The sequence below is a fragment of the Camelina sativa genome, chromosome 15 (genome assembly GCF_030686135.1).
Source record: "Camelina sativa cultivar CO46 ecotype springtype chromosome 15, ASM3068613v1".
NCBI lineage: Eukaryota > Viridiplantae > Streptophyta > Magnoliopsida > Brassicales > Brassicaceae > Camelina > Camelina sativa.
The window spans coordinates 24,989,442-25,012,522 of NC_141894.1; the positions used below are offsets into that span (position 1 = coordinate 24,989,442).

A 23,081-nucleotide genomic window follows, 5' to 3' on the forward strand; every position below is an offset into this window, starting at 1 on the left:
ATCTTAAAAAAGACTGTAGATTCCCAATACTAAATCCCCACCCGAACGAAGAAGGATTAATAGAGGAAAGGAGAGGAAAACCGAGAATTCAACACAAGTAGTTCTTGAAGGGAATAAGAACAAACCCTAGACGACAAAGGATTTTACCAAAAATGTCTAAAAACAGATGAAAACGGTGAGTTTCACACGAAGGGAAAGAGTTTTTCCAGACAATACTCTATTTTCTATAGATTGAGTAACTCTATCAGAAAAAAAGGATACTAAGCCCAAAAGAGGGATTTCTTTAGTGCAAGTTATGTATTTTTAAATGTTCTTTACATATATGTAAGAAAACTATCTCTGAACCGACAAATCAAATTGAACGAACACTAATAAGGCCCGGTTTGCTAAAGAAGCTTTCTCGGTGCTCGATTCAAATCGATTCGCCAACCACAATTCTTGCCTTGCAAATCTTCGCGACCCTGTGAAGCTTTGATTCGGCAGGTATTTTGATCCTACTGCAAATTTATTGCCTTTGAGTCCACAATTTCTCAAGCAATTAGGTTACTTGTGAAACCCTAGTTTAGATATCTCTGTTTTTTTTTTTATGATTCTTGCTCTCGAATCGAAATATCAAGTTTTTACACAAGTTTTGTGGTAGAAAGCTTTACAATTCTTGAATTGGACTCTCATTAGCTGTTGAGTCGTTTGTTTTTGTGAGATGCCCATAACGATTTAGGTAGAGAATAAACGTTTGAAACGGTGTGTATTCTTGTGATTACAGAGATTTAGGGAGGGGGTTTGTGTGGAGTTTAGAATGGATCTGGAAACTGAGAATCGAATAGCTTCAATTCTATTAAGGGAAGCAGCAGAATTGAGGAGACAAGCTGAGAAAGATGGTGTTAGAGCATATCTTGAGAAGCCTAATGTAAGGCATCGACCTAACTCAAGGTTTCTCAAAGCCACTGTTCTTAGTGTTCAGCAATGTATGCTTCTTTATTAACCCTTTCTTCATTTTATTTCCGTTGCATATGTTCGGTTCTAGTTTAAAGTTATATTTTTTTCTTCAAATTCTATTTTATGTGAACATACATTGGAAAGTATAGATTGCAACCAAATAACTCAAGTTATTGGAGACTGTTTAATCTATCTTTCCAATCTGCATCACTGTAGCATCACTGTACCCTTTTGGCATTTTTTGTTTCTTTGAAGCAGCAGCAATAGCTGCGGTTTCGGATGGGATTAGGTTCTTTGTTGGTTGATGAGAAGGTTGGTAAGATGTGACATTTTGGTGGTGGTTTATGGTTTAATTATTGATCCTCCGTAATAGTTTCTTGACTTGTTCACTAGTTTTTGGTTTGTCGGAAAAAGAAACATATGTCTGATAGTTTCATTTCTCGTTTACTAGAGTTTGTAAACTTATCTAGTACTTAATGTTGTTTCAAAGCTCGTTGTTTACTTTTTAACTCTTACGTGTTCTGTTCCTTGACCGTACAGCAAACAAAGCGGTAGAAACAAATGAGATGTGGAGGGTTCGGAAGAATGAGATTGAGCTAGAAGATGTAAGGCTCAAGAGGAAAGAAAGAGAGGAAAGCAGTAGTAGCCACATGAAGCAGAATGGTAGTTTCTTGAAAAGGAGTCTGGATAAGAGATGCAGCTCAGGTGATGAGAAAAAGGTTACGTGTACATCATCAAACGAGAGATGGTATTCAGAAGATGATGGAGGCTTACGAGATGATGAAATTGAAACTTTTCTCCACTCACGGTATGTCCTTTCACAGTCAACCTAGCAGCATCTTCTTTCATCTTTGAGTTTGCTAGCCTATCCTCCTCGTTCTCTTTCATGTATCCTAAAACGTCTTCTTAGTCTCCCGTAAATGACAGGAAAAAACGTGGCAGAGGCTCTGTCGGTCCTATGATGGATGAAACAGGCCCTTATCTTCCCGCCGAGAAGGGACAGTTGCAAAGTTCCGATACAGGAGAACGAAAGGTAGTTCTGGGCCCGGTTAGACCACCTTCACTGAGACAAGACTCAGATATTGAGCATGGTCAGAGAACAAGGAAGGAGTATACGAAGAAGCATAGTAAGAAGGACAAGAAAAAGGAAAAGAAGAGAAAACGAGACAGGCACTAGAAAGGTATTTGCATGATGTTCCTTGTGGAAGATATTTGTAGGATGAAATCTTTGTTCCTTTTGGTCCGAAAAATTTATAGATGGTTGTGATCCCCTGTTATATATTTTAACTATACGATGAATTTATTATATTTCATACAAAGTGGAACGCCCCTATGTCATAGAGTGCGAAGTAAGATCATTTGAGAGTCCAGCAAGTGTTTTCAAACAAACATAATAATAGTGAACAAGTAAAGATCATTTGAGAGTCCAGCAAGTGTTTTCAAACAAACATAATAATAGTGAACTAGTATCTCTTTGGTTCGTCGCTCAGAATCATAGAAACAAATGACTAGTGACTAGACGCAGCAAAAGGTTTGTGCAAAATACTTCCCGAAAATAAAATGACTGTAATCATCTATCTATTCAACAATTGCTTCCAGCCCGGTTGAGAGTACAACTACAAATATTTAAAATATTATTTGATAAACTGGAATAGAAGAAGCTCTCACAATGTTCTCATGGTCTTGGATATTTTGATTAGCTTTCTCAAAGAGAAGATGACACAAGAAAAAGTCTCAGTCAAGTCCCAGGGAGAAACCATAGAGCATCCTTGAGCTTCATGTTGGAGAGCCTGGAGAAGCGTTTGAGGGTCTTGGTTTAAACTGTTAATATAGGATGCTCTATGGTTTCTCCCTGGAGTTTGAAAAATTACAAACTTTTCTTTTCTGCAACAGTTGAACACATTTTTCTAGTCGCAGATGCAGGGGATTATCTGCTTGGGGGAGTTTTGTTGTACGATATAAAAACATATATTAACAGTTCATGCTAGGAATATCTTTCTACCTGTTGTGCGAACAATTTGTAGATAAGGAAATAAACTATACCTAAGAAGCAGTGTTATAACATGACATATGATCTGACTTTTATATATATGACTCTTTCCAAGCAAAACTTGTCCCATGGAAACGGGATCTTCTGAGCTATAGCACCGTGTGTATATGGTTCAGACAACTAATATTGAGCACTCGAAGTTGTGGCTGTCACGAGTCTTCAAAATGATGATCCGTCTCATCGAATATCTCTTCCTACAGTCACATTCACAAACAAATGACAACTGAATTGAAATAAAATAATAGGACAACGTGAAGAGGTAATAGTTTGTTACTTACCTGCAAAAGTTCTTCAATGACATCTTCCATGGTAATGATACCAACAGCTTCTTCCTCCTCAGCTAGCTTTGGCAGCGGATGTTCGTCAAATTGCAAAATGTCAGCGTCATTATCTTTGGACCACCTCTTGCTCCTCGACCCTGCTTTAAACGAATTTGCTCGGTTTGGAAAACTTTTCCATTTCTGAAGTGATCTCCTTCTTGTTAACTTTTTTTCCTGTGGGGATCTCTCATTATCCACATCCACTCTGACTTCATTTACAGTCCCTATTCAAAGTAGAGAGGAAGTTATTAATCCATGTAAGAGATTTTCATCCCATTGTAACTCCCACGAAGAAAAACCAGTTACCGTTTGCAGCATCATTACTTGGTAATGGGTGGATTTTGTCACACTGTCTCACAACAACAGCCATGTGGCTATGTCCTTTCTGAAACTCGTTCAATATATCATATAGAGGTAAGGTTTCTGGAACTCTGGAGTGCATTGGAGAAAAACAAGAACGAGCAATCAAAAAGCATATTCAACAAGTCTTCAGTCGTTTACATTTGGTAATCAAATTCTAAATGGTAAAGTTACCTTGGGATTCTTCGTATCGTCACATTTTTTACTTGTATTTCTTCATCAGGGTTGATAGTCAATAAGTTCTTCACCTGATGATAAATTGAAGAGCCGTTAGTGGCAAATACAGGAGGACAATAATGTCAACAAAGGAGCAAATTAGTCTGCTTTGTTACTAAGATTCTTCAACTGCTTGAATGTATCGTGAGATGGAGATTTACCAAAACAAGTCCAATTATGTTGGTACGTTGCTCATAGTATACTGGAACTCTGCTATGACCTTTCTCAAGAATTAGATTCATCAAATCCCTGATGAAGGACAAAAGAAACTAAGTTTAGAATGACTCGGAGAATTAAGGAATCTATGCAGGGGGTTTGAACGAACCAAGACCTGTCTAGTTTTGCATTGATGTCAATCACAAAAGTATCAGAAATTGGCGTCATTGCATCTTTGGCCATTTTCCCAGATAGTTCAAGAGCTCCAGCAATGATAGTTGTCTCATCATGTGTTAAATCTCCACCCTTTCCAGCCTGAAAGAATTGGGATGCTAAGTTATTCAGCTGACAACATAATGCAAAAAGCATAAATAGAAACATGTCATCATGGGGACAGACTGTTGCACACAACTCATAATTCGAGACATAAGAGATACCGAAGACATGCCTCATTTCCATGCAAATCCACAAGTGTTTTCAGTTCAGCTCTGCGGAAAAGGGCTACACGACCATGACCAAGTAGAAAGTCCAACAGCTGAAATATATACAGCAAAAAAACAAAAAAAAAAAGGAGCAACGATTGTATCAGGACAAAGACTCTATGTACAGGGCAATCACTCTTGGGAGTTGGGACCCTGCTGCATAACTAAAAAGCTCAATTTGGGATATTCGGGTGTGTAATCAATCACCTTACTGATCGGCCATGCGACTGGTAAGCATATCCAGACTAGGACACGGACAAACGGAGCCACTGTTGCACCAATTGCCAAACCATGACGAGAACAGACTGACTGAGGTATAATCTGCAGATGGGAGTTAAATCAACCATCAATTGTATTCACCATACACAGTGAAAATATTCAGGTAAATGATAAGTAAAACCAGAGCTCACCTCACCGAAGAGAAGAATCAATGTCACTGAAATCAGAATGGCACCCCAAGCCGTCACAAGAGCATCAAGGAAAATAGGAAGCGTCTGAAAACCAAAAGTTACAATAAGTAAGTACAAGAACATTGAAGAACCCTACAAAGTAAGTACATACCCCCAATTTTAAGTCCTAATACTCTATACCTCCATAGCAGCTGCATTGCAAATCAGTAAAGTGCAAAGCAAAAGATGCTGATTTTTCACAACTGGCAATATCTTTGCTGCATCAAAAGCCAAAACCCACTTGCAAATCATTAAGATAGTGAAACAAGACAACCAACGAAACAAAGTCATTGATGTAATCCAAAACTAAACATGCTAATATTAAACTTCAATACTAAATCCACAAGTTACAATTTAATATTCCTAGAACACAATCTAAACACAAATTAGGAAGTTAATTAAACAACTAAATCAGAGAGACTCGTGTCATTTACCAAACCAACAACACATGCGAGAGATTCTGATTCCCTTTAATAATTCCAAAATTAAAGCAAAACAAAAAAAAACAAAACTTTTTGAAGGTGAGAATCAAAATTACCAGCATGTATACGATCTGTGGGAGTGCCGGATTTAGCAAGAACCTCAAGATCAACGAGACTCATAGACATAAGACCCAAGGTAAGACCAGACATTAGTCCAGCGAACAAGACTAGTAACACTATCACAACTATGTGTATAAAGAAGTTGGTCTCGCAGCATTCATACTCCACCGCCATAGTTTCACCCAAAGAAAGAGAACCCAGAAATTAAAAACCCGAATCTTACGTCAACATCCTTCGAAATCACGTACGGACAAAAATACACCGTTTCGAAAGCTAAGAATGATAGTTAAAATCAGAATGAGATGAGCTCTGATTGTTCAAAAAGATTGTGATTTGTGACACAAGAAACACATAACAGACAAGAAAAAAACAGAGATTACGAAGAGAGAGATCTGAGTAAATTTTCAGTGAGTGGGAGACGAAAAAGGTGATGAAGAAGACACTTAAGAAAAAGAAAAAAAACACATTTTTTCTTGACGAAGCTTGGAGGAGATGGTTTGCGTGGCGAAAGACTAAGGGGGTTATTGGATGTATGATTTTGATGGATTTGGAAATTCGAACAAAAATCATGTGTTATTCAATTATTGATTTTAAAATACTTATCAAAATCATGTGTTATTGCTTCCATGATTTACAAATACTTTTTAAAATCCTCTGTTATTCATTTAATGATTTGTTTTTGGATTTCAAAATCCACGTTATGTTTTATATGGATTTGAATGGATTTGATAGTGTAAAATAGAATGATTGAAATCCAAGGATAAAACATGTTATTTCGAAATCCATCTGTTTTGGTTTCTAAAATTTACAATTCCATATAGATTTAGAAATCATCTCTCCAATGAGTTTTTTTGACATTTTTTTATTACAATGTGAAAAGGTTGTGATTGTGATTTAGTGGAATAACTAGTGATACCTTGTGTTACAGCATGAAATTATATATTTTGTTAGTTACTTTTTTTTTGTAATTTGTATTTTTGTAATGTAATTTTTTATTATTTTAACTTTTTTTTTTGTTTATATAGTGTTTATTTATATATTTGGGGTTATACAGTAAATTGGAAATCCAAGATATTGTACCTACGATAGTTCGCCCTAGCCGCTCGATTTCTCTCTGGCACAATCCCCGAGACATCCTCTTCCGGCGGCGTCGAGTTCGATCGGCGCCGCTAGGAAACTGCTTCTCCGCTCTCGTTTTCTCTGCTGCTATCTAAGCTTGTTCTCGATCTGTTTCTACGACGAATCCACCGGAGGTTCATCGAAGACTTTCTCAGCTACTCCGGCCACGTTTCAACTTCACCCTCCCCTTCCCCCTTTGTCACATCCGGTGGTTTATCCGGTGGGTTTACTCGGTGAGATGTTTCTCTCGAATTCCCAACCATCCATCGCCGGATCTGAGATCCCAAAAATCATCGATAATTTTGCGTCTCGCCTCTCTCAAGGACTCCCCTCGAAGTCAACCCCAACACCTCTCTGCTCCTTGGATTTAGATCCCCTCACCAAGTGTTTTACTTGGCCGAGCTTGGACAAGAGCTCTGTTTTGACGCCGGAGTCTTGCAAGCGATTGACGATGAACCGTGACCCAAATCTTGTACCTCAAAAACCCAGGTCTGTTCCAAATCTCTCTTTGTCTACCCATAGTATACCTTTGTGTCGATTCATGGTCTCAGTTGTCCGAAGACTGCAACTTGAACCTAATCAATCATGGTTGCTCTGTGGATACAAAGTATATTTGCGAACCCTGCCATTAGAACTATCTAGGGTCAGTATCTTTGATTGTGAAAGTTTAAAGAGGAACGACATTATGGCCTCGTCTCTATGGAGCGAAGGTTACCGGAATCCCTTTGATCTTTTCTCTTTGTTTTCCTTGTTTCCTGAACCCTCTCAAGCATTATTAAGCTGTCCTGAAACCGGAAAACCTTGGAAGTTCGGCATTATGACATCTTCTCCAAAGAGAGGAGGTTACCGAAGCCTTCCCAACCCTCTCCCCACATCTTCCCTGTGTCTCGAGCATTGTCAAGCGCAAATCAAAAAAACAAGGAAGTTTGTTCTCCATTGCAAAAATCTGAAGACACTCGGCATTATGACCCCATCTCCATGGAATGGTGGTTACCGGAACCTCTTCACACAAGCTATACCCGACCCTCAACCTCCACTCACCCTCCTCCTTGCTAATGAGCAGACCAACCCATCTCGTCTCTTGGCTTTGGAAATCCTCTCAACGTCCCAATGTCAACTGATAAGGACTATTTCCCATGATCCTGCTTTGTGCTTGAATATGGCATCAACTTCCCTTGAATTTGCTTGTGGTTTGGTGCATTATTGCCCAAGTCTCCAATATTTCTTGGATATGCTGTTGATTTATCTATCTTTTCATTGTGCTTCTTATTGTTGTACCAAGCTTTGCTTTGAAAAACTCTTAACCTATGTAATCTTTTGTCTTGTTGTTTGAATGAAAGCAAGATCTGTTTGTCCAAAAAAAAAAAAAAAACAGTAAATTGGAAATCCTAATAGAGTAAGTAGTTTGTAAAATGTAGCTTTTTACGGAAACATACACACTACAATATTGGATAGTAGTTTTGTAAGTAAATAGATACTCCACAATATCGGATAGTAATTTTGTAAGAGGATAGACATACCGCAATATCGAATAATAGTTTTGTAAGAGGATGAGTTTTTCTTTATTTTGGTTTGTCGTCAAAAGAGTAGAAGTTGCTTGTTAAATTTTAGTGTGAGATATTTCAATGGTTAGGAAACCATTGTATTTATAGTGAGATTAGGTATATTTAGGTTATCATTTAGAAGTTAATATTTGATATATCAAATCTCAGAAAATTGTAAAAAACCAATTTAATTTATAGTTTGATAAAAATACCTGTTTTAACAGGTTTAACTCAAACTTTTTTATATTTAAAAATTTTTAAGAGTAAAAATATTAATATTACTTAAATATTTTATAGACTTAAATATATTATAATTTCGATGGAGTTCAAATATTTATAATAATTTAAACATTCTATAAAAATTTAAACATTTATAATCTCTTAAACTTTTTTTAAAAAACGTAAATATATTATAATATGTTTACTTTTTAAAAGTTTAAATATGCTCAAATATAGAACCAAATTAAACTGTTAAATTTGGATACCTGATAAATCAAGCTTCCTGCTCATTTGTACTCAAAACATATTAGTCATATATTTATAGTGATTATGAACCATATTCCAAAATATTTAGTCAATGTGGGATATACAGTACACATCTATACTATTAAAGCAGAAGTACTCTCTAGAGTAAAAATGGACCATGACTTAGTTTTGGTAGGTTTTTCATTAAAAATGATTAGAGAATCACAAAATTTAATCTAATTAACCTATAGTTTCAATTTCTTTAAATGACGAAAATACCCTCGGTCGATCACTCAAAAAATTGCCGGGTCGGGACGCGGATCCTTACATATCCGACTACAGAAGGAAAAAAACCCGCAAATCTGTTTGTACTCCAGAATAATATTTTTCGGATCCAGTATATTATTTCATTCAAGATTAGTTATTTAAGATCCCAAACAGAGTTATTCGTTATAGGCAAACACTCTGATTTCATTTTCCTTTAAGGTATTTAAATGGAAACCGTAAATTTTAATTACCAAAAATTTGGATATTTCCTTAATTACCGAGATTTATCTTAACAGATAATCTTTTAAAAGGAATATTTAGTGATTCAGTTAAATCTTTAAAAACGAATATTCAAGTTACCAAATCTGACTAAATTGCTTGATTTCGGATATTATAATATTTCCTTAACAAAATTATAGTAATTAATTGTGAGTAGTATAGATAGAAAGAATTAAAAACGTAGAAATTATATATATGTAAAGTTGTAAACTAATTTACAAAAAAGGTGTACTGTATATCCCACATCGACTAAATATTTTGGAATATGGTTCATAATCACTATAAATATGTGACTAAAATGTTTTGATTACAAATGAGCAGGAAACTTGATTTATCAGGTATCCAAATTTAACAGTTTAATTTGGTTCTATATTTGAGAATATTTAAACTTTTAAAAAGTAAACATATTATAATATATATACGTTTTTTAAGAAGTTTAAGATATTATAAATATTTAAATTTTTATAGAATGTTTAAATTATTATAAATATTTGAACTCCGTCGAAAGTTTAAAATATTATAATATATTTAAAGTCTATAAAATATTTAAGTAATATTAATATTTTAATTCTGAAAAATTTAAAATATAAAATTTTTTTGAGTTAAATCCGTTAAAATATGTAATTTTTTCAAGCTATAAATTAAACCATGGAAGCAGAATGAGTCTATCCTCTTACAAAACTACTATCCAATATTGCGGAGTGTCTATTCTCTTACAAAACTACGTACTATCTACTATTGTGCTGTGTTTGTTTCCATGAAAAACTACTTTTTACAAACTACTTACTCTATTAGGATTTCCAATTTACTGTATAACCCCAAATATATAAATAAACACTATATAAACAAAGAAAATAAATCAAAATAAAAAACTATATTACAAAAATACAAATTACAGAAAAAAATAACTAACAAAATATATAATCCCGTGCTGTAGCACGGGTATCACCTAGTTATAATATAGTAGTTATAACTTATAAGTTATATTCTTGTTTTCTGTAAATTAGTTTACAACTTTACATATATATAATTTCTGCATTTTTTATTCTTCCATCTATACTAATCATAATTAATTACTATAATTTTGTTAAGGAAATATTAAAAAATATAAACTAAATGATGATTTGTTTTTATTTAATTGTATTAAGTTGATTTGTTGTTTCTGTAAATATCATCTCACAATATAAAATCAAATCAAATAAGTTTACATATATATACATTTTCATATTTAATTTATTGATTGTTTTGTAAACAACAAAGTCACAATCCATAACTATTAAAGATTTCTCATTATTATTAATATTCGTAATAATTATAGGGATTAAGTATGGTAATAGTTAATATTTGATATTACTGAAGCCATTAAATACTCGGATACCAGTTTCCTTATTTATAGGGATTATACATCTGTTTGGCGACATAAATAATTATTTTTGAACCAAAACAACATACAAGATCCGAATATTATAAACCTGGAGTACAAACAAATCCGCGAGTTTTATTTCTTCTATTTCCGGGTTAAAGAGGATTCACGTCCCGACCCGGTCGTAATTAAGTGGTCGAGCAAGAAGTATAATGGTCATATAGATAAATTGAAACTATAGGTTAATTTTATTAAATTAAGTGATTCTCTAATCATTTTTAATGAAAAACGTACCAAAACAAAGTCATGGTCCAATTTGAGTCTAGTAAGTACTTCTGCTTTAATAGTATAGACTAGATTAAGATCCGTGCTAGAGCACGGGTTGAAATAATTTATGTTATTATTTTTAAAGTTTTTTTTGGATAAAACATTATGCAATAAAATCATATGCTAAATATGAAGACTTGAAAAAAAAACAAATATTTTGTAAGTTTTATATTGTTAATGATTCTAGATAAGTATATGTGCTATAATACTGGTTAAATTTTATTTCGTAATCTATCTTGTAACCCACTATTTAACTTGTAACCAATCAATCTATCAATTTCGTAATCTATCTTTGGTTAACGTTGTGGATTATCGATAAAATCTGTGGAAAATAAATTTGTAATATTGTGTTTAAAGATTTTTGGAAACAACGTGGTAGAGGACTAAAATCTTCCAAAAATACAGTTTGGAATATCCATGATTTAATTTGTTACCATTAATATACCAATTATCAATTTGGAATATCCATAATATTTAGGTGTAACTATTAATATTAATATATGGATTAATCTATAATCTATCTATAACTTATTTGTAACCATTTATTAAAAATATAAAGTCTACAAAACTATTTTGTGTACTTAATAAAAGGGGATTGTTATAACAAAAAGTCATGAGGGCAATAATTATAGTGTAATTACAATCTCTAATGAGACCATGAACCATATAAATACCCAAGAGTTTTTTTTCCCTGTCTGTTGATTAAATGTGAACAGAGAACAAAAAATAACTTACCTTAATTTGAAACTATAACCTTTTACTTGGGGGCAATAACAAGTTTTTTTTCATCGTTAATTAAAAGATTTTCTTCAATTAATTAAAATTTAAATAGTTTACGGAAAATAAGAAATGATGTTTCAAAAAAAAAAGAATGAAACACAACAAGAACTAGGTTCGGACCTGCACATATGTGCGGAGTTATGTTTGCGTAAATAATTTTAAAATTAAATTTTTTTCACTTAAACCTCTACTCAAATCTGCATGTGTGATATTTATAAGAAAAAATTAAGATATAATTTAGTTAAGTGATGTTATGTGTATATTATTGTAAACTAATCCAAATATTTCCATCGATTTGTTTAAGAATGTTAAATCAAATTTGGATTTGATTTCAGTTTCATTTATTTCATGTTTTTAACCTATGTATATATATATATATATAAAAAAACCTATATATAAATATTTTGGAACGGGATCCTCATCTTATCCTTTATTCGTCAAAAAATATTTGTACATATAATTTTTTAGTATAACATTTATAACTTATACTTATATTTGTCTAAATTCATCTTGATAAGCAAGCCAGTAAAATTAACATGAGGTAAGGGTTTTGCTATATTTTTTACCGTTGAGAATCCATCTTGCGAAACCCGCAGGGAAAATCTTGTTTATAGAAAAGACAATTTCGTCTCTCCTTAAAGTCCACATCACTTATAATATACACGATACACAGTATCTATACTATTAAAGCAGAAGTACTCTCTAGAGTAAAAATGGACCATGACTTGGTTTTGGTAGGTTTTTCATTAAAAATGATTAGAGAATCACAAAATTTAATCTAATTAACATATAGTTTTGATTTCATTAAATGATGAAAATACCCTCGGTCGATTACTTAAAAAATTGCCGGGTCGGGACGCGGATCTTTACATATCCGACTACAGAAAGAAAAAAATCCGCGGATCTGTTTGTACTCCAGAATAATATTTTTCGGATCCAGTATATTATTTCATTCAAGATTAGTTATTTAAGATCCCAAACAGAGTTATTCGTTATAGGCAAACACTCTGATTTCATTTTCCTTTAAGTTATTTAAATGAAAACCATAAATTTTAATTACCAAAAATTCGGATATTTCCTTAATTACCGAGATTGATCTTAACAGATAATCTTTTAAAATGAATATTTAGTGATTCAGTTAAAATCTTTAAAAACGAATATTCAAGTTACCAAATCTGACTAAATTGCTTGATTTCCGATATTATAATATTTCCTTAACAAAATTTTAGTAATTAATTGTGAGTAGTATAGATAGAAAGAATTAAAAACGCAGAAATTATATATATGTAAAGTTGTAAACTAATTTACAGAAAAGGTGTATATCCCACATCGACTAAATATTATGGAATATGGTTCATAATCACTATAAATATGTGACTAAAATGATTTGAGTACAAATGAGCAGGAAGCTTGATTTATCAGGTATCCAAATTTAACAGTTTAATTTGGTTATATATTTGAAAATATTTAAACTTTTAAAAAGTAAACATATTATAATATATTTACGTTTTTAAAAAAAGTTTAAGATATTAAATATTTAAATTTTTTATACAATGTTTAAATTATTATAAATATTTGAACTCCGTCGAAAGTTTAAAATATTATAATATATTTAAAGTCTATAAAATATTTAAGTAATATTAATATTTTAATTCTTAAAAATTTAAAATATAAATTTTTTTTGAGTTAAATCCGTTAAAACATGTATTTTTATCAAACTATAAATTAAGCCATGGAAGCAGGGTGTGTCTATCCTCTTACAAAACTACTATCCGATATTGCGGAGTGTCTATTCTCTTACAAAACTACGTACTATCTACTATTGTGGTGTGTCTGTTTCTGTGAAAAACTACATTTTACAAACTACTTACTCTATTAGGATTTCCAATTTACTGTATAACCCCAAATATACAAATAAATACTATATAAACAAAGAAAATAAATTAAAATAAAAAACTATATTACAAAAATACAAATTACAAAAAAAATAACTAACAAAATATATAATTCCGTGCTGTAGGACGGGTATCACCTAGTACTATTTAAACCATCTAGGAATTAGTATCAATCCATTACTATTAGTAATTAACTCTACCTTCACACTTACGACATAACATATATGTTTAACCAAGTTAAGCCCAATTACCAAATTCCCTGGCCAAGCCTAACAAATTTAACTCACCGAAACAAAACTTCACCTTTGTCCGACCAAAACAGTAACAAAAAAAAAGGATTAATATTTGTCGGGAATTTCTTTAACCTTCCTCGACCACATCATCATCATCAAATCCAATAGAACCATCAAACAACATTCAATTTCATCAAGAACTTACCGAATCTAGTGAGTACAACACTTTATGTGTTATTCAATTCCAGGATAAGCTATTGACCTTTTTTTTTTATTTGATCAAGTTTTGGGATTCTTATCAGGTGTATATTCTTCTTCTATAGATAGATTTTCAGGTTCTTGCAAAGTCGGATCGATTGCTCACGATCCACGTCCAAAGCCAAGCTCACCATCGTTGATCAGGTTCCTACAGTTTTCATATTCTCTGATTTTTCTGTAAGATGTAAATTAGATTACGGAAATAGGTTTGTAAAATTTTTTGGATCCAAGTGGGTTCTTAAATATTTAATAATCTGTAAAGAATTCTCAAAATTGTAACTATGATCACCTGATAGAAATCTAATTCGTGACTTCGTCATCTTAATTCTATTTCGCATACACAACATCATATGCTTTACTTGAATGAATCTAATTCGTGACTTCGTCATTATCACCAACTTCTTTTCTACGATTATTGAATGAATACACAACATCATATGCTTTTACTTCATACTTAATATATAGATTTCGATTCCCATGTTCTAGGTCTTAAATAAGTCATTTAGATTTCAACTTTTGTAGCTATAAAGACTGAAAAGTTTGCATTAGTCAATTGAGATAATGTTTCTTGCATTTTCGATCCTAGGTTCTGAACATAATATAAATGCGAGGCAACCAAAGGATAAACAATTTCTTTCTGTTTTTAAAACGATGAAAAGAACAACCTGTATTACAACATGTTTATTATCTTTTTGACAGATTAACAATGAAGTCAACAGTGACAAAAATTTATTGGTGTAAATCACAATATGAAGCAAAGAAAGAGAAGGATGTGCAAGCTCATGCCATTATGTTCAAATAGAGGTTAGTATTATTAATACTCTTTAACTTCTCATTTGCTTTATAACTGGTATTGATTTGACATATCAGTGTCTCAATACTCAAAATAGCAGACACTATTTAATCTAAAAACATAGTCAGAATAATCTACAAAATGAGGTTCTGGAACACTTTCAGAATTCATAGTCTAATTCTTCAGATTTTCCTTCTTAAAATATCTGGTCAACCTGTTTTAGAAAAACTCAGAAATTTATTTAACATGATTAGTGTACCTGCAATTATACAGAACATATTATAAAGCAAATGGTATACAATGACTACTGATGAAACAATGCAAGAATTTTGCTTAACCAAACCTGCAACCTTATAGTTATCATGTCCACTGTAGATGTTATATGTCTTGCTATGCTATACTTAAGAGAGTTGAGACCATCATTAGATATATATACTCTCTAAATATAAAAGTTTAAACTTCTGACCTTAAATTAGCTCAGAAGACAACTCTACAGGCTTCTCCTGCTATGACATTGTAGTTCTTAGCTTATTTAAATAGAATTAAGCAAAACAAAACAAATAATCAAAAATAAAAATATTCACCTTTAAACAGAACATCTAAACAGATAAAAAATCTGGAAAAGAAAAAGATTTAACATCTAAACAGAACATCGTGTTTTCTAGGATTGAACTGAAACTTGTTCAATTGTTGCTTCTTGATAGTTGTATGAATGAGAGTGCCCTTACAGAAATATAGTATATTGTTAGTAGCTGTTTAAATAAGAAAAGTTCAATTGATAATAGAGAAAGATATTAAAAACTTATTGACCCTGATCTTCCATGTTGTTTTGAAGGGCTTAATATCAGAGACATGAGTGATACCATCATTGGCGGCCATCTCTACTATTAAGGTGATTTTATGAAATATATTCAAGGTTTGATGTGTTTGGTTGTGTATGACGTTTAGTTTGGTATTTATAGAAGAAATGGAGGTGATTTGGTGCAATAGTAGAAATCACACAATCTTCTTGTGTATTATCTTCAATTAGTCAAATATTCTACGTAATCAATTTAAGATTTTCAGTTTATGTTTTTCAATGGTAAGATTTTGTTAGTTTTGAAAATGATTTTGACTTGATATGTTATTATAGAGGATGTTTAGTTGTGGAAAGGATTAAGTTTCGGGTTTTTAATATAATTATGATTGTATTTCAATTATGGTTAGTTGCTGTAAACGGAATTTCTCGAATATTTTGCAAACTGTTTGTTTTAATGTCAAAGAGTGTTAATATGTTTGTTTCCTAATTCCCCGTGATATCGTATTTATTATGGTAAATAAACATATTTGTTTCCCTAATTATTTGGTGAATTTTCTCACAGGCATATGTAGAAGAATCTGTTTGGAAACGACTGTTCCTTAAACATGATCCGAATAAGGTTATACCTGACGATTCAGGATCCGTGTCTCTTGGCTTTATACTTTTACCACTTTGTCCTCGTTCAGTTTTTTTTCTTCTTTTTTGGTTTTTCAATCGTAGGGTAGTACATGTCATGTTTAGTTTTTGGTTTTTTTTTTTATCCCTAAGTGTGCTCCCTAATTAATAGTATAGATGTTGTTTTTCTTTTTAGTTTTAAATAGAGGGAAATTTGGGTTTTACTTCATGTTAGTTATTTACTCTTAACAAAACTAATGTGTGCTATAAGCAGAGAGATCATTTAAAGACATACTCAATTTGTTTCACAAAAAATATCATTTTGACACATTTTATGCAAATTAAAAAATATTAAAATATACATATATACTCTTATTTAATAAGTGATTAATAGATGAATTTAGTTATAGATTAAAGCAAAATTAAGAAATATAATGTAAAAATGCATTGGAAATGTAAAATAATACTTTTTGTGAAACAAAAATCTCTACTTATTATTTCGGAAGTACATGATTTTTTTCTAGACTATATAATAAATATATGGGTCATTAGTTGGTTATAAAATTAAAACACAAATAATTTAGACTGGTTTAAGTTATGTATCATTTGTATACTCATCATTTACGGGTCGACTTGATTATCGATTGATATCTAACTAAAATCTTTTGACTTGATTATCAATTGATATCTAACTAAAATCTTTTGACTTGATTATCGATCGATTGAATTAAATTATTCATCAAATAAAATCTTTTGATATCTAACTTACCATATTAATTTGTTACTTATCATTAGAATTCACCTCTCATCTTAATACATATGATTCTATTTTTGTGAAACAAATAAATTACCATATTATATATTACAATTAGAAAATAGCTTTATTTCTGGGTATACCATAAGTTGAGTTTTTAAAAATGAATATAAATTGTTCAATCTATAAATATTCAAGCTTTAGTAATATTATTCTTAAAAAAATATCTATTCAACTAAAATTTTGACTGAGTAACAGATCAAAATTTGAATATTTAAATCCAATTTCATATATTTTGTTTTGTTGAATTGTATGATTTTATATACTATAATAAACTTTTAAATAATTTAATTTAAAATATTTTAAAATAGTTTAAACTGATATTTTTTAAAATATCATAAATATTTAATAGATCAAAAAGTTAAAATTATAAACACTCTAATTTAATTTGTTACAGCATAGGTCAATAATATGTCATTATAATATGAAAGAATTTCAAGAAACCAAGTACAATAAAACAAAAAGTATAACATATATAAAATTACTCATAATATAACATCTCGCTTTTTAAAAACCAAATTTACAAAATATGTCTCATAATGACATTCAAGTCATGTTGTACAACATACATTATTGAAATAATTTGACATATATAAACTAATACAACATATTAAAATTTTATTTTAAAATATAAAATATACAAAATTCTTGTATAAAATGATATGCAATCCATGCTATAGCACATGTACTATTCTAATAAACCTCTAAAATGTCATTCTTTATGAAACAAAGAGTAGCAAAGGGATCCCAGTTTAGTAATGTTCTTCTATTCAACCAAACAAGTGTTTTTATAAGAAATTTAATTATAGGGATGGTTCATTTCATCTTCTAGATGTAATATCTTGATCAGGATGCAATTATCAACTCTTGTTCATTTCTTTCAAATTAAGAAATGCGTCCAGATGTAATAATTGGATGCAAATAAAACTCATCCAAAAAAACAATTGGATATTTTGGTTGAGTTTAAATCAAGAGTTTGGATGCAAAAAGTGCGTTTCAAATTTCAAGAATCTAAAATATCCTCATTTAACTATAACTTTAAATTAATTTTATTTTAGTAAAAGTTCTAAAATAATAGTTTTCAATCAAACTAACAAAAACCGTGAAATCTCGTTTCTCATGTCAAAACCACAAATTTTTTTTTTCCAACCAAACATTAATTAGAATACAACTCCAAAGATTGGTGGTCCAAATGAGCGGAAAAGAAGATAGTGAAAGTAATGATTTGGATGACAGAGTGCGACAATCCGCCTTTAGATTCGACGAGCGTGAAATCTTGAATAGAGAGAAGAGAGGAAAAGAAGCCCAAAGCAAATGGAAATCGTCTAGAAGAATATAAAATGCGAGCGAATCTCCAGAGGCTTGAATCATCGCAACAAGTTCTGCAGAATCCGTCTCAAAGCATTGACAAACAACTCCCGCTGCAAGGATACTCTCCATGGCCCAAAGAAGAGCTTCGAATTCCAAATTAAGCGGGGAAGGAATTTGTCTGAGACATCTAGCTCCCAACAGAAAAGTCTAATCATCACCATTACAACCCCACCATCTCAAACCTGAATTGAGGTCATCTATTGCAGGAGCCATCTATCTGACAATGGAATGCCTGACACTGAATTTCCGAAGGAACCAAAGAATCCAACGGTCCAGAGGTACCCGAGAAATCCACGGGCTGAGAATGTATATTTTTTCACTTATACCCTGATTAATAACTTCATCCGGCCCAAGCTGTGTGTCTTGAAAAACTTTTTTATTTCTATCCTTCCAGATCGACCATAATATCCAAGGTAACTGAAGATGATCATTCTAGGTTTTTGCTTGTGGTAGACCCCTCCAATAGATGAAATTAAAATTCGAATATACAGACACATAAGGATAACCCTCTGGTGAAACCTGAATTAGAGACAACTCCCAAGTTAGATGCGAACTTGGTTAATTGACTCAACCGCATACTCACATCTTTTACACCAAGTGTCACACTAAACACCTCTATGAGCTAAGTGATCCATTATTGGAAGAGTACCAGATGCAATTTGACCAAAAAAAATGTTTCATTTTAGGTGGAACGTGAAGCTTCCATGCATGAGATATTAAAGATGTACATGTTGGGCCATATGTAACCTCTTCCACCATCTCCCTTGCCAACCCATAACCTAATTTCAACGAAAATTTTCCGGATCGTGTATAATGCCATACCAACCGATCTGGCTTAAAAGACTTGTTTATGGCCATACTCTGGATAATCTGAATATCCTTGGCATCCATAAACTCCTGAAGGATACGTAAGTGTCACTCCCTAGTGATCAGATCAATTAAGTGATTAACCATTAAATTTGGATATAATATCCTACCCCTACCATTCGCAAGGCGAGGGTGTTTATCAGGAATTCAAGGATCACGCCTTACCAAATATTATAACCATATCCCACCGTCCACCTTGCACCACACTCTACTAAATGTTTAGTCATGAAAATACAGTTCCAACTAAAAGACGGTCAATGTAGCTTTTTGGCGAACAAAGATTATTTGTTCCTAAAATATATACCTTACAACACCCAACAAATAAGGAACTCGGAAATTGAATTAATCGCTAATATTGTTTTGCAAGCATCACATCATTGAATTATCCAAATCTCTGAACCCCAAACCGCCAATACTTTTTCCTTCACACAACTTCTCAAGCCACCCAATGTAATCCCCAATCCTTATCACTGGAGCTCCACCAGAAGATTGAAATGACGCTAGTTAATTTAGATGCCAGATCTTATGGTAGTTTAAAACAGGACACGACATGGGTTGGAAGAGCCAGAGCAACATACTTAATCTAAACCTCCTTCCCACCTTTTTTTTTAAAATAATTTGCCGTCCAACCATTCACCCGATCATTCACCCTATCATGAATATAACTGAAAACTTTATTTCGTGAACCCACCAGACATTCAAGGATGCCCAGGTAGGAGCCCATACCCCCTTCTATAGAATTACCAATAACGGTTTTAAGCTGCTCTCACTGGTACCTTTTTCCAAACAAAATAGATGATTTCGCAAGATTGACCTCTTGTCCCGAGGTCTTACCATAACTACCAATGATATCCATAATTTTTTTACACTCAGTCTTTTTCTTTACAAAAGAAAAAACTATCATCAACAAATAATATATGAGAAAATAGGGGGACAATTACAAGCTAACTTTATACCCCTGATTTTTTCCTCTCTCTCCGCCTTTTTGATATCAACAATCAAAACCCCCGTACAAAAGATAAACAAATACGGAGAGAGAGAATCCCCTTGCCGGAGACCCCGTTCCGGAATAATCGAACCTTGGGCCGACCATTTAAAAGTAACTGATAAGAAACTGAGCTGACACATCACATAATCCATTTTCCATCAAAGTCTAGCCGAGTCAGAACCTCTTTAAAAAAAGACCACTTAACCTGATTATAAGCTTTGCTCATATCCATTTTCTGCCAGAACGATTAAATCGTAAAATTCTCACCAATTAATTAGTTGAAAATATAATTCATAAAAGGATTTGATTACTTAAAGAAACGTCTTCTTAATTATTTTTAATTATGCAAATTTTTTAGATATTGTTACATACCCATAAACGAATAAAAAATTGCATGCAAATATAATATCTAGATGCAAAATTCAAAGCATCTAGATATTATACCTAACTACACAAACGAACAGCCCCATAGTATGGTGTCGCAAAATAAGCTAATATTTTACATTTTCATCCGTAAAGCAAATTACTAAACTATAATCCAAGCCATCATATCAGGATGCAAATTATTTTCATCCGTGGTGCAAATTATTTTCATTGGTTAATTTTTATTATCGAGATATTTTGTGATTTGTAATCTTTCTCTAGTCGCTTCTATGAGATATTTGCTAGGTTTGTCCCATCTTTAGAGCTAGCATTTGGATTGATTTTGTGTTATACGAACATTAAAATGCATTGATTTATTTGTATTGAATGTTTGGTGATTGAATTTGAATTGGTTCGTTGGTGAATTGTTGAGTTTATTCTACAAGGAATCGTCACTGATCAACCTCCAGGTTTCTTCTATGCCACGAGCAGATAATTTTTTTAGGGATTTGACTTCACTGATAGAATTCTCGACTGTGCAATTCACTTATAGAGTCTTCGACTGACATCTTTAGTGGACCTTAAAATTAATGATAAAAATTCTTACCATTTTATCTTTAGTGGACCTTAAATCATAAATTTGAACTGTATAGTGAACTAGGTGGGGCCGTCTGAAAACATAGACGAAAGTGGTAGATTTTGGCTCGGTTTAAGGTGGAAATTTTGGTATTTCGGTTGAACCAAAATATCGGTCTTTTGTAAGAAAAAAATTCAGTTTTTAAGAATTTCAGGAAATTAAGTAAATTCATTAAATTCGGAATTTTGGTGTTACATTGAAGAAACTAGAGAATAGTTTTTTACATTGAAGAAACTAGAGAATAGTTTTGGGAAAAAGACTTTATTATTGTGTTGTCTTCCTTAATCAATGATAAAAGGTTTATACATGGCCGGTCCTAGGGTTAAAGTGGCCTAAAGCATTGTTTATGTATGGTATTTTATAAATATACATTAACTATATGATACATAATTACATACAATAGAAAAATACAAAAATTGCCTATTTGGGGATTCAAACCTGTGACAAGATACTTATGCTAAGTATTAGATAACCAACTTAGCTAAGAAATATTTTGTTAAGTAATCCAAATAGTTAGTATTTATTTGGTGGCCTAAAGCACATGCTTTAGCTGCTTTAGGGGTGGGCCGGACCTGAATTTATATAACACTAGGTTTTAGGGTTTATAACAATATTAGGGTTTATAATAAACGACATAACAAAGCCCAACATGGACTGTCGGCCCATACACCAATACTCCCCCGCACGACAAACATGGTACGCAACACGCAAACTTTGCAATAGAAAAGCAGAACATGTATGTCGTGGACACTTGTCAAGGACGGAAAAACCATGTCAGCAAATTCCTCCGGGCATAAACTTCAATCTTAAAAATAGGGGTAGAACATCAACTCGTCTTCGGTCTTTGGTAAAAGGGAAACATCTCGTGGGTGCAAATACTGCAATCTCTACAAACAATTGTCCTAATCTCGGACAGTCCACAAATCGGACTAAAAAGAAATTGACCTAAAAATATGAGGGTTACAAACAACTCCCCCGTAGTTATAAAACTATTACCAAATAAAAACTCAGAAAAAAATTCATAACTAAAACCCATGTAAACCATAAACCCTATACCCAATATAATGAATTTTTTTTTAAAAAAAAAAAGAAAAAAAAAAACCCTGATTAATAGAAACCATACGACTCTTGAAGCACAAAGTCACAAACCCAAAATCCCATTAATTAAATTATAAGGAAATAAATAAACTTATGAATACTAACCAAAACTCATGAGTTCGTTTACTAGAAAAAAAACCCAAACGTGGACACAAATCCACAAATCACATCATCTTTATCATCTCCGTCACCATCACCTTTGTCGGCTTCACATCCCATGATCATTGGGATCACAAAAACACTAATGCGGAAGTTTTAATTTAGATCCACAAAGATCTCATGCTCTGCTACCATGAAGAAACTAGAAAATAGTTTTGGAGAAAAGACTTTATTATTGTGTTGTCTTCCTTAATCAATGATACAAAAGTTTATATAACACTAGGTTTTAGGGTTTACAACAATATTATGGTTTATAATAAACGACATAACAAAACCCCAACATGGGCTGTCGGCCCATACACCAATATACCTCATGGGGTGACGTAGTCAAACTCAAATGCACATATGTCATTACACTGTTTAGCAATTTATGATAAGCACAAAAAAAAAAAAAAAAAAAAATAGAAACGGAAAGGTAGTGTTTGAAAATCACCAATTAAATTAACTCTTTGATTGGTGGTAAAATATTTTGAATCGATTCTTAATAATATGCTATGTTTTAAAATGGATGCGGAACTAAAATTGGCAATGAAGAA

The 23,081-nt window shown here is 32.2% G+C and overlaps 2 protein-coding genes and 1 long non-coding RNA gene across 11 annotated transcripts; 2 read left to right on the plus strand and 1 right to left on the minus strand.

The window, feature by feature from the left end:
* Positions 1–90: 90 nt before the first annotated feature.
* Positions 91–2,255, plus strand: LOC104747311 (uncharacterized). Of its 4 annotated transcripts, none has more exons than XM_087489628.1 (4): positions 91–483; positions 764–965; positions 1,477–1,744; positions 1,847–2,255. In XM_087489628.1, the coding sequence occupies exons 2-4, from the start codon at positions 797–799 to the stop codon at positions 1,854–1,856; spliced, it is 447 nt and encodes a 148-aa protein (XP_087345754.1). In that variant the 5' UTR covers positions 91–483; positions 764–796; the 3' UTR covers positions 1,857–2,255. The 4 variants fall into 4 exon arrangements, with proteins under 4 accessions (XP_087345754.1, XP_010467234.1, XP_087345752.1 ...); XM_010468932.3 differs by having other exon boundaries at positions 129–483; positions 1,864–2,255; XM_087489626.1 differs by having other exon boundaries at positions 347–483; positions 764–1,248; positions 1,864–2,255.
* Positions 2,256–2,880: 625 nt separating this feature from the next.
* On the minus strand, positions 2,881–6,017 carry LOC104747312 (DUF21 domain-containing protein At2g14520). Of its 4 annotated transcripts, none has more exons than XM_019236530.2 (11): positions 5,508–6,017; positions 5,111–5,187; positions 4,931–5,014; positions 4,728–4,841; positions 4,487–4,573; positions 4,214–4,353; positions 4,044–4,131; positions 3,841–3,914; positions 3,631–3,737; positions 3,265–3,530; positions 2,881–3,180 (listed from the first exon to the last, which is right to left on the minus strand). In XM_019236530.2, exons 1-11 carry the CDS (start codon positions 5,683–5,685, stop codon positions 3,136–3,138), a joined length of 1,260 nt encoding a protein of 419 aa, XP_019092075.1. In that variant the 5' UTR covers positions 5,686–6,017; the 3' UTR covers positions 2,881–3,135. The 4 variants fall into 4 exon arrangements, with proteins under 4 accessions (XP_019092075.1, XP_010467236.1, XP_010467237.1 ...); XM_010468934.3 differs by having other exon boundaries at positions 3,613–3,737; XM_010468935.3 differs by having other exon boundaries at positions 4,208–4,353.
* A 7,757-nt stretch (positions 6,018–13,774) lies between these two features.
* LOC104747313 (uncharacterized) lies at positions 13,775–16,611 on the plus strand. Of its 3 annotated transcripts, none has more exons than XR_761126.3 (5): positions 13,775–13,996; positions 14,107–14,185; positions 14,741–14,845; positions 15,670–15,726; positions 16,196–16,611. It is a non-coding gene; the product is annotated as an uncharacterized LOC104747313 (long non-coding RNA). The 3 variants fall into 3 exon arrangements; XR_015581256.1 differs by having other exon boundaries at positions 13,800–13,996; positions 14,111–14,185; XR_015581255.1 differs by having other exon boundaries at positions 13,852–13,996; positions 14,086–14,185.
* The last annotated feature ends 6,470 nt before the right edge of the window (positions 16,612–23,081 follow it).

Excerpts from the sequence above, each read along its gene's own strand:
- LOC104747312 (XM_010468933.3), bottom strand. The coding sequence starts at position 5,685 with ATGGCGGTGGAGTATGAATGCTGCGAGACCAACTTCTTTATACACATA. Across the intron at positions 4,354-4,486 it reads TGGATTTGCATGGAAATGAG|GCTGGAAAGGGTGGAGATTT; the intron begins GCATGTCTTCGG and ends CAATTCTTTCAG. Across the intron at positions 3,915-4,043 it reads ACATAATTGGACTTGTTTTG|GTGAAGAACTTATTGACTAT; the intron begins GTAAATCTCCAT and ends ATTTATCATCAG.
- LOC104747311 (XM_010468932.3), top strand. The coding sequence starts at position 797 with ATGGATCTGGAAACTGAGAATCGAATAGCTTCAATTCTATTAAGGGAA. Across the intron at positions 966-1,476 it reads TGTTCTTAGTGTTCAGCAAT|CAAACAAAGCGGTAGAAACA; the intron begins GTATGCTTCTTT and ends TTGACCGTACAG. Across the intron at positions 1,745-1,863 it reads GAAACTTTTCTCCACTCACG|GAAAAAACGTGGCAGAGGCT; the intron begins GTATGTCCTTTC and ends CGTAAATGACAG.